The sequence below is a fragment of the Macaca mulatta genome, chromosome 17 (genome assembly GCF_049350105.2).
Source record: "Macaca mulatta isolate MMU2019108-1 chromosome 17, T2T-MMU8v2.0, whole genome shotgun sequence".
NCBI lineage: Eukaryota > Metazoa > Chordata > Mammalia > Primates > Cercopithecidae > Macaca > Macaca mulatta.
In genome coordinates, this window is record NC_133422.1 from 31,399,591 (window position 1) to 31,412,558 (window position 12,968).

Below are 12,968 nucleotides of genomic sequence, written 5' to 3' on the forward strand. Positions count from 1 at the left end.
TATGAAGGTGGAGGAAGGGGCAACAGCCAAAGAATGCAGCTGGCCTCAAGAAGCTGGAAGAGGAGCAGGCACAGTGTCTCATGTTTGCAATCCCAGTGCTTTGGGAGGCAGAGGCGGGAGAGGAACACTCAAGCCCAGGAGTTCGAGATCAGCCTGGGTAACATAGTGATACCCTCCTCTCTACGAAAAATTAGCTAGACATGGCGGCGGGTGCTGTGGTTCCAGCTGTTCGGGGGACTGGGGCAGGAGGATCACTAGAGCTGGAGAGGGCCCATGATCCCACCACTGCAGTCCCGCTATGGTGACAGAACGAGACCCTGTTGCCAAAACAAAAAAAAAAAAAAAAAAGGAAAAGCTAGAAAAGGAGAAGGAAAAAAAAAAATTGTTCCCCAGAGCTTCCAGAATAACAGTCCAGCTGACACCTTGGTTTTTTTTTTTTTTTTTTTTTTTTTTTTTTTTTTGAAACAGGGTCTTGTTATGTTGCTACGACTGGTTTTGAGCTCCTGGGCTCAAGCGATCTGTCCACCTCAGCTTCCTGAGTGGCTGGGACTCCAGGGAAGCACCACCATGCATGCTGAAGCCTTGATTTTAACCCAGTGAGCTGTATTTCTGACCTCCAGAACTGTAAGGTAATAAATTCGTGTCGTTTTAGCCATTTAGGTTGTCATAGTTTGTTACAGAAGCCTTAGGAAACTAATACAGCAGAGTAACTAAATCCCTCTATATAAAAGTATAGAACCTACTTCATAAGATTATTGTGAACAATATCTGGTTACACTTTACTTGTAAGCGCTGAACATGTTCATTATAACGTGTCAACCAGAGTCACAGAGACTGACATCGAAGTAAATAAGTTTATTGGTAGTCTGAGAATTACAGTTCAAGGAACACAGATTCCGGAAGCATCTGAATTGTGTCTTGACCAACTATTTTTGGGTAGGGTTTTTAAAGGAAGAAGTCAGTTCTCACTAGTTCATAACTTTCATAACCATTTTGAAGATAAAGCATTATCATGACAGTTCATTGTTTTCTAGGCAAAAGTCCTCGATGAAGGGATTTGAGAAAAGTTCTGTCCTCAGCAAAGTCCTTTTCATAAGTGGCAGCAATTTTGTCTGCAACATCAGCAAGTACATTCTACAGTTTGGCAGTTGTAAAATGGCATTCAGGAACAAAATGACTTTGCTCTGGCCAGCTCCAATTGCCTTCCTTCCACAATGTCAGAGTTAATGTACAACTATTCTGTAGTGTGGTGATAAGAGAAGGGAAATGCTACAAATCAACATTTGCAACATCTGCACTTTCTTTGTACTCTATACAAAGACTAGTTTCAATTAAAAACAAACAAGGCCAGGCACGGTGGCTCACGCCTGTAATCCCAGCACTTTGGGAGGCCGAGGTAGGCAGATCCCCTGAGGTCAGGAGTTGTGACCAGCCATGGCCTAGATGGTGAAACCCTGTCTCTACTAAAAATACAAAAATTAGCCAGACGTTGTGGCTGGCACCTGTAACCCCAACTACTTGGGAGGCTGAGGCACGAGAATCATTTGAACCTGGGAGGCGGAGCTTGCAGTGAACTGAGATCATGCCACTGCACTCCAGCCTGGGCGACAGAGCAAAACTCCGTCTCAAAAAACAAACAAACAAAGAACAGTACTATCCATAGCCATACCTGTACTCTGAATGCTGCTCTTGAGAACTGAGCAACAGACACAGATTTTTATCAGATTAAATTTGTAACAGCATCAGGGGAGATGATGACAAAGGTGCCTAATGCTTTTCTTTCCCACCCAATGTTGGCAGTCATGAAAGGGACTCTTTCCCTTGTTCCATCAGTGTATTAGTTTGCCAGGGCTGCTGTAACAAAGTCCCACGAGCTAAATGAATGGTTTAAACAAATTTATTATCTCATAATTCTGGAGGCTAGAGGTCCAAAATAAAGGTGTTGACAGTGTTGTTTCTTCTGAGGGCTGGAAGGAAAAGATCTGTTCCAGGCTTCTATACTTGACTTGTAGATGGCCTTCTTCTCCCTCACAATGCCTTTCCTTTATGTGCCGTCTCTGAATGTAAATTTCCCCTTGTATAAGGACACCAGTCATATCAGATTGAGGGACCACCCTAACCCAGTGTGGCCTCATCTTAACTAATTACATCTGCAACAACCCTATTTCCAAATAAGATCACATTCTGAGGTACTGCACATTAGGACTCCAGCAGGTATTTTGCAGGGGATGCAATTCAACCTGTAACTCAGTAAGAATAGACTGGTGAGGGTAGGGGAGAAGGGATGGTGAGAGGTCTGGCCCCCTTTTTATGCAGCTGTTGCCAAGCTGTGGATACCCAGCCAGGAGAGCTTCTGGATACATACAGAAATATTTCTGGCAGCAACCAGAAATAAAACACCACTTCTCCTGAGATGACTGGGAGTTTTCATTCTGTATTAACTGCTTTGTAGTCTACAGTTATAGACTTTCTTATACTTTTTAACTTTGGAAAAAAAAAAAAAAAACGAAAAAAAAAAAAAGAGTAGAGGAAGCCCTACAACAAAAAGCAATTGTTCCTTGCTTTTTATCTCCCCAGCCTCAGTCCCACTTCCAAAGGGCAACCACTTTGACCTTTGTGGTTTTAAATTCTCCTGATCTTCAACTGTATGAATAGGATTAAGCTGCTATTTTGTGACATTGACTCCTGCAAGGACTAATAAAAAGTCAGCTTAATTCACCTCCCTAAGGTGCACATGGTAGTTAACACCACAATTTTTAGTCCTATTGTTCACTTTAGTTAACTTTAATATCCTTAAACTTTTGTTTTTAGTTCTATTAAATATAGACAGCACCTCTTGGTTCTCCATTTCATGATAGGAGAAACTCCTGCTTCCCTTGAACTCCCCACCTCTGCTTCTACCTCCATATTTCTTTAGAAATGAGGCCTCCCTCTGTTGCCCAGGCTGGATTCCCTCTGGTGCAATCATAGCTCATTGCAACCTCAAACCTCTGTACCTCCAAACTTTTCAAAGCTGTACTCTTAGATTTCCACGACTGATAACATTTATATTCCCGTCTGTAACTAAGTCTTTTTTTTTTTTTTGAGATGGAGTCTCGCTCTGTTGCCAGGCTGGAGTGCAGTGGCACTGTCTCAGCTCACCGCAACCTCTGCCTCTGGGGTACAAGCGATTCTCCCATCTCAGCCTCCTGTGTAGCTGGGACTATAGGCGCACACCACCATGCCCAGATAATTTTTGTATTTCTAATAGAGACGGGGTTTCACCATGTTGACCAGGATGGTCTCGATATCTGCCTGCCTCGGCCTCCCAAAGTGCTGGGATTACAGGCATAAGCCACCACACCCGGCCTAAGTCTTCTATAAGTTGGTTCTAATAGACAATAACCAATAAGCAGCATTAACATTATGAAAATGTTGGTCCACAGCAGAGCCAAGTAGTATGCTGTGATTGATTTTCCTCTGTGTAATCACAATGTCTCAACCCTGTGCTGCTCAGTTTCTCAAAATCATGGTTACTTTGTTGTTGTCGCTTTGCCTAGTACTTTGTTGTTGAAAGAAATCTGTGCCATCTTACCCATTCTATTTTCTTGGAATATTTTTCTTTTGAAAGCCCACTGATGACTCAGTTTAATTCATATTTGAATTATGATTTTCTTGTAGAGTCTTTCAGAAAATAAAATTTCTAGGTGCTTTTCTTATTTTCATTTTCTTTGCCTGAAGTATATCTTCAAGTTCTTCCAACTGTATGTTCCATGAAATACCTTTGTTTCCTGGATACTCCATTCTTGCCCAAATATGAACTTGTGGCTTAGTCAACCACAAAACTGACATTCTGGGTCACATCTGCAGCTGCCTGAATCCCATGGCTTCCTCAGGATACTCTGCTGTTTTACTGATGGAGTGCATGCTCTAATAACTCCTCATGAAAAGGTGCCTGGCAGGTAAGCTTTCTAAGTCTTTGCATGTGTAACAATGTCTTTATTTTGCCCTCGCAAGTAATTTGAGGTGTCTCAAGTTGAAAATCATTTTCCCCCTGAACTTTCAAGCTATTATTCCACCATTTTTAGTGCAGCTGATGATCAATCTAATGCCAGCATGCCTTGTTTCTTGTGGAAGTTTGTGTTCCCCTGTTTCTGGAAAGCTTTTGAATAGCTGGTCATTTATTGAACAAATTTGATTGAGCTCCTACTCTACGGCAGCCACAAGGGCTAGGACCTAGGGACACAATGGTGAAGATTAGATTATTTCTAATGAAGTTTCCCACATGTCCACCAAAGACAATGCTTGAGGCATCTTCCTTTTTCTCAGAGGCAGAGACCAAATTAGCTTAACTTAAATACAGAGATTTTATTTTATTTATTTATTTTTTGAGACAATCTTGCTCTGTCACCCTGACTGGAGTAAAGTAGCACAATTTTGGCTCACTGCAACCTCCACCTCCCAGGTTCAAGCAATTCTCCTGCCTCATCCTCCCAAGTAGTTGGGATTACAGGCGACAGCCACCAAGCCTGGCTGATTTTTGTATGTTTAGTGGAAGCCAGGTTTCACCATGTTGGCCAGGCTGGTCTCGAACTCCTGACCTCCGGTGATCCCCCTGCCTCGGCCTCCCAAAGTGCTGGGATTACAGGCGTAAGCCACCGCGCCCAGCCCAGAGATTTTAGTTAGAGCTTCAGAAAAGTGGGCTAGGTAGATAGTGAACATGTTAGATGCTGGTATTAGCTTGCTGCAATATTAATTTAGATGTGTGATAATGGAGAAGAAAATAATTTAACAGAAAATCTTTCTGTTCATAGTGTTTTCCTCTACTTTCCACCCTTCTCATATCTGTTTTGGTCTGACACTATAGGGCACATCACTGTGAAATCAAAACAACCGAGCATGTACCCTTTGTCCTCAAAGGCTGGCATGCAGGCCTGTGAACTTGGAAAAAGAACAAAGCTTTCTGGTATAATAAACAAAGAAAATGAAGATTAAAAAGTCTGGTTTCCTCTTCCTGGCATCAGCAAATACCAGCTGTCAGAGAGCTCTGAGTAATCTACCCCTCCTATTCCTAAAAGGTAATTAAAACATTGCCAAAAGGAGCTATATTTTGATTTTCAATAAAAATGACACAAATGAAGTGGCAATGCAACAAATATGAGAGAAAAATTTTAAATTGTAGTATTTGCATTTGTGATGTTTTTCCCATCTAATTCTACTCTCTCCAATGGTCCCTGAAACATCACCAGCAGGCTGACATCCTGATAAACTCTAAAAGGAAGAAAGAAAACATAATCTAAAAGGCAGGCTGGGTGTGGCAGTTAGAGAGGTCACCATGAAAAAGAAGGAAAGTGCAGCTACTCAAGGGATACAGATAAGTCATTAGCGTCAAGGGTTGAAGGGAAGTATGTGAGATTGCAGACTGCCCATATAACTAATGACAGACTTCTGGTAAAGAACAAGACCTTTAGGTTCTTTTATTTAGCCCCTACTGCCAAACAAAGCAAGTTGCATGACCAGTCCTAACATTTCATCAAGCAGCAGGAAGCTTCCTTCCATTGGGAAAAACTAATAGAGGTGTCTCTTCATACCTTCTTATTAAAAAAAAAACGGGCCAGCTTTCTCCTGATGTTTCTGCTATTACAGAAGATTTGTAGGCCGGGTGTGGTGACTCACACCTGTAATCCCAGCACTTTGGGAGGCCAAGGCAGGCAGATCAACTGAGGTCAGGAGTTCAAGACCAGCCTGGCCAACATGGCCGAACTCCATCTCTACTAAAAATACAAAAATTAGTCGGACGTGGTGGCGGGCACCTGTAATTCCAGCTACTCAGGAGGCTGAGGCACGAGAGTTGCTTGAACTCAGAAGGCAGAGTTTGCAGTGAGCCAAGATTGCGCCACTGCATTCCAGCTTGAGTGACAGAGTGAGACCCTGTCTCAAAAAAAAAAAAAAAAGACTTGTAAAGTTTGTGATGGCAGTAGAAAGAGCATGATATTTAGAATAATTATCCATGCATGTCCTAGCCAATCCTGTTACTCTCCCTGAACTTCAAATGTCTTGTCTGTGGCCAGGCACGGTGAGGCATGCTTGTAATCCCAGTATTTTGGGAGGCCAAGGTGGGGGGATCACAAGGTCAGGATTTCGAGACCAGCCTGGCCAACACAGTGAAACCCTGTCTCTTCTAAAAATACAAAAATTAGCAGGGCATGATGGTGGGCGCATGTAATCCCAGCTACTTGGGAGGCTGAGACAGGAGAATCACTTGAACCCGGGAGGCAGAGGTTGCAGTGAGCCAAGATCGCGCCACCGCACTCCAGCATAGATGACAGAGCTAGACTCTGTTGCGGGGGTGGAGTGACTCTGTAAAGTGTAGAAGACTGAAAACGCAAACAAAAGGGATTCTAAATTTCTACAAAGGCTTATTTCCTCTATTTCCTTCTTTAACTCATACTTCTAATTTAAAAAGCTTTGCTGGGCGCTATAGCTGACACCTGTAATCCCTACACTTTGGGAGGCCAAGGCAGGTGGATCACAAGGTTAGGAGCTTGAGACTATCTTGGTCAATATGGTGAAACCCCGTCTCTACTAAAAATACAAAAATTAGCCGGGCATGGTGGCATGCGCCTGTAGTTACTTGGGAGGCCAAGGAAGAAGAATTGCTTGAAATCAGGAGGTGGAGGTTGCAGTGAGCTGAAATTGCGCCATTGCACTCCAGCCTGGCAACAGAGACCGTATCAAAAAAAAAAAAAAAAAAAAAAAGCTTAAACTGTAAAATTGTAAACTGTTCTACCTGCTTTATATATACCTAAAGTTAATTAATGCATTTTCTTTCTGAACAATATAATCAAGTTATGTTTAAGAACAACATCCATTCACCAGTTCCCCCGCTGAGGTCTCTGCTGCCAGTTTGGTTCAGGAACATGTAATCAGCATCCTGGTCCCAGGTAGTGGCATGGTCAGTACCTACTGCCCATTTCCTCAGAAGACAATACTGTCCTTTCCAAAACAGTTACTATTTATTTGCTCAGAACAGATGGCTCTTCATTTGACTCACTACCTGAACTACCAGCTTCTTACATTATCTTTTTAAAGCAGAATTAATTCATATAATTTTGTCAAGTCACCTGGACTCTAATCTGAAAGTTCTTCTTGAATATCTGTGGTATCACCATTTTTAAGTAGCTCAGCAGTCTAATGGTCATAACTAACTAAATCAGCCAAATATGAAACCTGTTTGTTGCTGTCATTGTAGGAGTCAAATTCTTAATGTATTTATAACTTAATAAATTGCAATTCAGCGTTATGACACCAAGTTAACTTTGCTCCATCCCTTTTTAGTTAAGGTTCCAGATTTCTGCTTCAGGTTGGAAACTGCCAATGCAATGTTCAGAGCATGTCCTACTCAAAAGTCACATCTTAACTTTCATAGCCACATGACAGACCAAGCCCCATTTGCTCTTGTTTACATTTTATCATTGTTATTAGTAATAAATCAATAAAAATTGAATAACAAAGGGAAAAGCTCAAGATAAATAATTTCTTCCTTGTGAATTCAAACACATGCATACACACACATCTTCCTCTGTGTGTGTTACTTCCTCCTCACATTCTGTGCTACGGTACAAATAGTTACACAAAAGTCTACAAAACACGAGTAGCAGACCCCAGCTGTGTTAAGCTCGGCTGATTCTCAGTCTAGACCACCAGATTCTCCATGCTAAGTATACTTGTGGTTTCATCCTCTTCATTTGACCCAAAATATCCTGGGAGGGCCAGCATCCTCTGCTCGGCCTGTGAGGCCAAATGACGTGTTGTAATAGAAGGCAGTCTCGGGGTGAGTGGGGAAGCTTTTGACGCTTGTCTTTTCTACACTGAGAAGGGCTCAGAGGACTGACCCTCTGGTAGCTATCTTTGGGGGATGTGGGAGAAGACTGCTTCCTTGAGACACTCTTGTGCCTGGGGGACGGTCCCCAATGAGCTCTGTGAGGCTCTGTTCTCTCAATTCCTGCCACTAATCCTGCCTGGCGATCTCCAAGGTCTGGTTTCCTCAAGGGCTGCCCCATGGGCCTTAATAAAATTTTAAATATACTCTGTCACACATACTATATTCTAGAGAAGAATCATTATATCAAAATCCTAGATTTGAATAACTTATTAAATAATCAGTAACTAAAACCAAGCAATCTATCACACAAAAAGGGGAAAAGGTAATATTCTGAGTTACAAATTTTTTACCATCTGATAAAAATAGAAGCCTAAAAGTTTAAATTTTTTCCTGGATTTAAATTTAAAGATAAATTTGTTTTTCAGTGAAATATCCTCAATAGCAATTTTACCAAAGAGGCTGTCTTCTGAAGGCCACCTCTGAAATAATTAGAGGATAAATGTCAATGGCATGATATTAAGATATTACCTGGCCAGGTGTGGTGGCTCACACCTGTAATCCCAGCACTTTGGGAGTCCAAGGCAGGTGGATCACGAGGTCAAGAGTTCGAGACAAGCCTGGCCCACATGTGAAACCCCATCTCTACTAAATATACAAAAAATTAGCTGGGCGTGGTAGTGCGTGCCTAAATCCTAGCTACTCAGGAGGCTGAGGCAGGAGAATTGCTTGAACCCGGGAGGTGGAAGTCGCAGTGAGCCAAGATCACACCATTGCACTCCAGCTTGGGCAACAGGGTGAGACTCCACCTCAAAAAATAAAAAAAAAAAAAAAAAAAGAAAAGAAAGATATTATTCAAGAAAAGAACTTAGGGGCCAGGTGCAGTGGTTCACATCCGTGATGCCAGCACTTTGGGAGGCCAAGGCAGTAGATCACTTGAGGCTGGGAGTTCAGGGACCAGTCTGGGCAATGTACCAAGATCTCGTCTCAACAAAAGAAAATGTTTAACGAATTAGCTCAGTATGGTGGCACCTGCCTGTAGTCCCAGCTACTCAGGAGGCAGAGGCAGAAGGACAGCTTGAGCCCTGGAATTCAAGGCTGCAGTGAACTATGATGGTGCCATTGCACTCAAGCCTGGGTGACAGAGCAGGACTCCGTGCCGCCAGACCCGGAAAAAAGAAAAAAAAGAAAGGAATTTAGGCAGTTCTAAATAAAAACATCTCAGTATTTTCTATTGTTGAAAGAAAAAATATATTTTAAGTATATGTTAGTAAGCCAAGAGACTTTCTTAAATACTGTTAACATCTAGTACAATTTCCAGTAAAATTTAATTTTAGAACTTGCTTCAGAAGGAATTTCACTTTAATTGTAGATACTTGCTTATTCCAAAATATAATTATACAAAGGAATTAAAGTTTCTTAAAGAATAAAGTTACACTTAGAAACAAGATGGGATATAAAGCACACAGATACAGAGCTTTCATAGCATTCAATGCAGCCTATTCAGCTTGGCTGAAGAGTAAGATGTTCTCTAGTCAGTTAAATACAGTAAATTCCAAATGATATAAAAGGAATGTGAAATCCTTCAGTTTCATCTACACCTTGCCGTTATTTCAATCATCACTATTTTAAAATATGTTAAGTATAGATCTACTATCACATACTATGGTTAACAAAATAATAGAACTATAACTTTGTATTTAAAATTGAGTCGTATCTCTTCTATAAAATGTATAAATATAGAATTTTACTACTTATAAAGCTTACAATGAACTCAATTCAACAAATTAAACATCTACTATTTACAGTCCAAGCTCAACAAAAAGAGTAGCTATTGAATACCCTTTTCTTAGCACAGCAGTGGAAGTTCGCAAGACTTTTTTGCATCGGCAACAGCAACTATGTAGAAAAAGATGAGTTTTTCGTCAGTTATGTACAGATCCTAGCAAATACACAAAGAATATGAATCAGTTTTAGATTTCTAAGTTTTCGAGTTTGTAGAAACACCAAATGGTTTTAAATTAGGAAAAGCTAATCCAAGACAGAATTCAAATAAATACTCTTGTACCTTCCTTTTGGCTTAACATTTAGCTTCATTTTTAAAGCTCTTCAGTCAATGAATAAAGCTGTGTCACAAAATTCATCTCCTTTTCTCATTAGCATAATCTATGTAATTTGGCCGGGTGCAGTGGCTCTCACCTGTAATCCCAGTATTTTGGGAGGCCAAGGAGGGTGGATCACCTGTGGTCAGGAGTTTGAGACCAGTCTGGCCAACATGGTGAAACCCAGTCTCTGCTAAATATACAAAATTAGCCAGGCATGGTGGCACGTGCCTGTAGTCCCAGCTACCTGGGAGGCTGAGGCAGGAGAATTGCTTGAACCCAGGAGGAGAAGGCTGCAGTGAGCTGAGATCAAGCCACTGCACTCCAGCCTAGGCAACAAGAGCGAAACTCCGTCTAACCAAAAAAAAAAAAAAAAAAAAAATTCAGTTTTTCCCTATCCAGATTATTCATCAGAATAACTCTTTAAAGTTACAAAACACAGAAATACATTATTTTTTAATATAGACAGGGTCTTGCTATGTTGTCCAGGCTGGACTCGATCTCTTGGGCTCATGTAATCCTCCAGCTTTGGCCTCCCAAAGTGCTGGGATTACAGGCATGAGCCACCGTGCCTGGCCACATTCATTTTTATAAAGAATACAAACAGCATTTCATTTTAATACTCTGTCAAATAGTAAATATGATACTATTCTTTATCAGCTTACCCAATAACTATGAATGAAATCTATATACATTCTCCACCCAATGAAGGAAAATGAGACATCCATAAAATGTAAATAGGTGTTGCTCAACATGTCTGTCACACTTGAGCTACTTTACCTTGTATGAAAGACCAATTAAAAAATCCTCAAAGACAACCTTTATTTTATTTGACTAATTTGTCATGGGTAAAATGTATAAGTAACTGATTAAAAAGGGACAATATACTTTGGAAGAAAAATTACCACAGTAACTCCCAAGAAGAATGTGACAATAAGCTCTTTGACAATACTATCGTGTATCATCTGGTTTCTGTTCCAAAGCCTTAATCAGCTCCTACAAAAACAAACATGTTGAGTGTCAGTAAAAGTTTTTAAAAGGCCATCAAATTCTAATTAAAACATAATTTTTAATCAAATAACTTAGAAACTATTCAGAGGAAAGACAACAGGGATGTAATCTTGGAGTTTTTCCCTCATAAGAAAATCTCCCCTTCTCCTGCCCCTTCTCCCAAAAGTAGACAATCTAATATAGTATCTCTGTACTGTAAAGCATTTAGTTCCTGGCCCATAGAACTCAATAAATGATAATTATTATCATCTCACATATTCTGAAGAGTTTAACTGATATACATTAACCATTACAGATTTTCTCCTTCTAATTTGGTGAAGACTCAAATACCATACAGAATTTGAGATTCCTAAGAAACGTGAAGCTGTCCAATAAAAAAAGACTAAAAGTTAAATCTAAAGCTCAGGGAGGTTAAGACAATCAATACATACACATCAAGCTTACCTGGCCCTCTCTTATCCTCTATCAATAGCACACAACTCTAATAAAATGCAATTAAACATTCTTTTCAAAGCCCAGATACGATCTCATAGAAGGCTATAGCAACTGATCAAGAGTTAACATTAGAGAGATTAAGACTTTTTTTACCCTGTTCAGTCACAACATATAGGTGTGGTAGGTGGAAAAATAATGATGTAAGAGATTACACAATTAGGGAAATCAAGGACAAGTGCAGGAACACTTTTATTTTCTGCCAACTGCCTATAAACTCTACGGATTTGGTAGTTCTCTTAAATACTAAAATTATTTCAACAGCCGCATGTGTCACTGACTTAGCTTTAACCTAATGTGACTCTCACAAAGCATCATATACAGATGCTCCTCAACACACATGGGGTTTCAGTCAATCAACAGAAAGTGTGGCTCAAACCAAGAGAGCAAAGAAGCTATAAGATGCTACTTCAAGGGCCTCACTTTGTACCTTGCAGGCTGTTACACTGAATTTAGACCTTAGGTGTGATGGAAAGTCATGGAAAGTTCATTATTAGTAGGAGAGAGACATGGTCCTATTTACTTTTTAAAAACGTCATTCCGGTTGCTGTATGGTGAATATATTGTAACAAATCAGTATTGGAAACAGAGACTTCTTAGGAAACTACTACATTAAATCTAGGTTAGAAAAGGCTGTTAGCCACAGAGGTGATGAACAGAAATACAATGAGCTGGAATATACTAGAACCAGCAAGACTTGAAAATGGCTGAACATGTGGGATAAGAGAAACTGAAGATCACTCTATGGTTTTGGGCTTACTTAGATCTCTACCTGGCATGCAGTAAGCAGTCAAAGGATGATTTTTCTCCTTGCAGACTTTTTCAACCTTTTTCCCAATCTCTACTTTGACTGCATCTCCTTTGCCACAAAATATAAAAATATTTGCCTCTCTAGTCTTAATCTTCTCAAAACCACTAGTAATCCCTTATCAAATCCAAATGATTCCTATCTGACTTGATCTGTCTGTGGCCCCTGACAATAATAACCAGGACTTTCAGCTTACCATTCTGTTGCCTCTTAAAAACTAATGTTTTCTGGGCTGGGCTCACGTCTGTAATCCCAGCATTTTGGGAGGCCGAGGCAGGTGGATCACCTGAGGTCAGGAGTTCGAGACTAGGCTGGCCAACATGCTGAAACCCCGTCTCTACTAAAAATACAAAAATTAGTCAGACATGGTGGTGGGGTGGAACCAAAGCATTTACATCAGCTGGGTGCAATGGCTCACGCCTGTAATCCCAGCACTTTGGGAGGCCAAGAAGGGGTGGGATCCCTTGAGCCCAGGAGTTGGACACTAGACTGGGCAACATGGCAAAAACCTACAAAAAGTACAAAAACCAGTTAGCCAGGCATGGTGCAGGCCTGTGGTCCCAGCAACTCAGGAGGGTGAGGTGAGAGGAATGCTTGGGCCCTGGGAGGTGGTAGTTGCAGTGAGCCATGATTGTGCTACTGCACTCCAGACTGGGTGACAGAGCGAGACACTATCCCCCAAACAAGAGTAACA

The 12,968-nt window shown here is 40.9% G+C and overlaps 1 protein-coding gene across 4 annotated transcripts in view; it reads right to left on the bottom strand.

The window, feature by feature from the left end:
• Positions 1-12,968, bottom strand: part of NEK3 (NIMA related kinase 3) — a 54,360-nt gene that overhangs the window by 31,341 nt on the left and 10,051 nt on the right. For 2 of the 4 annotated variants that reach the window (XM_077973847.1, XM_077973844.1), the window contains exons 3-4: positions 12,471-12,614; positions 10,869-10,959 (exon numbers count right to left, since the gene is read on the bottom strand). In XM_077973847.1, the coding sequence (XP_077829973.1) occupies positions 10,869-10,928 (60 nt within the window). In that variant the 5' untranslated portion in view covers positions 10,929-10,959; positions 12,471-12,614. The remainder of the gene's footprint in view (positions 1-10,868; positions 10,960-12,470; positions 12,615-12,968) is intronic. The other 2 variants (XM_028837573.2, XM_077973845.1) reach the window with 1 other exon arrangement.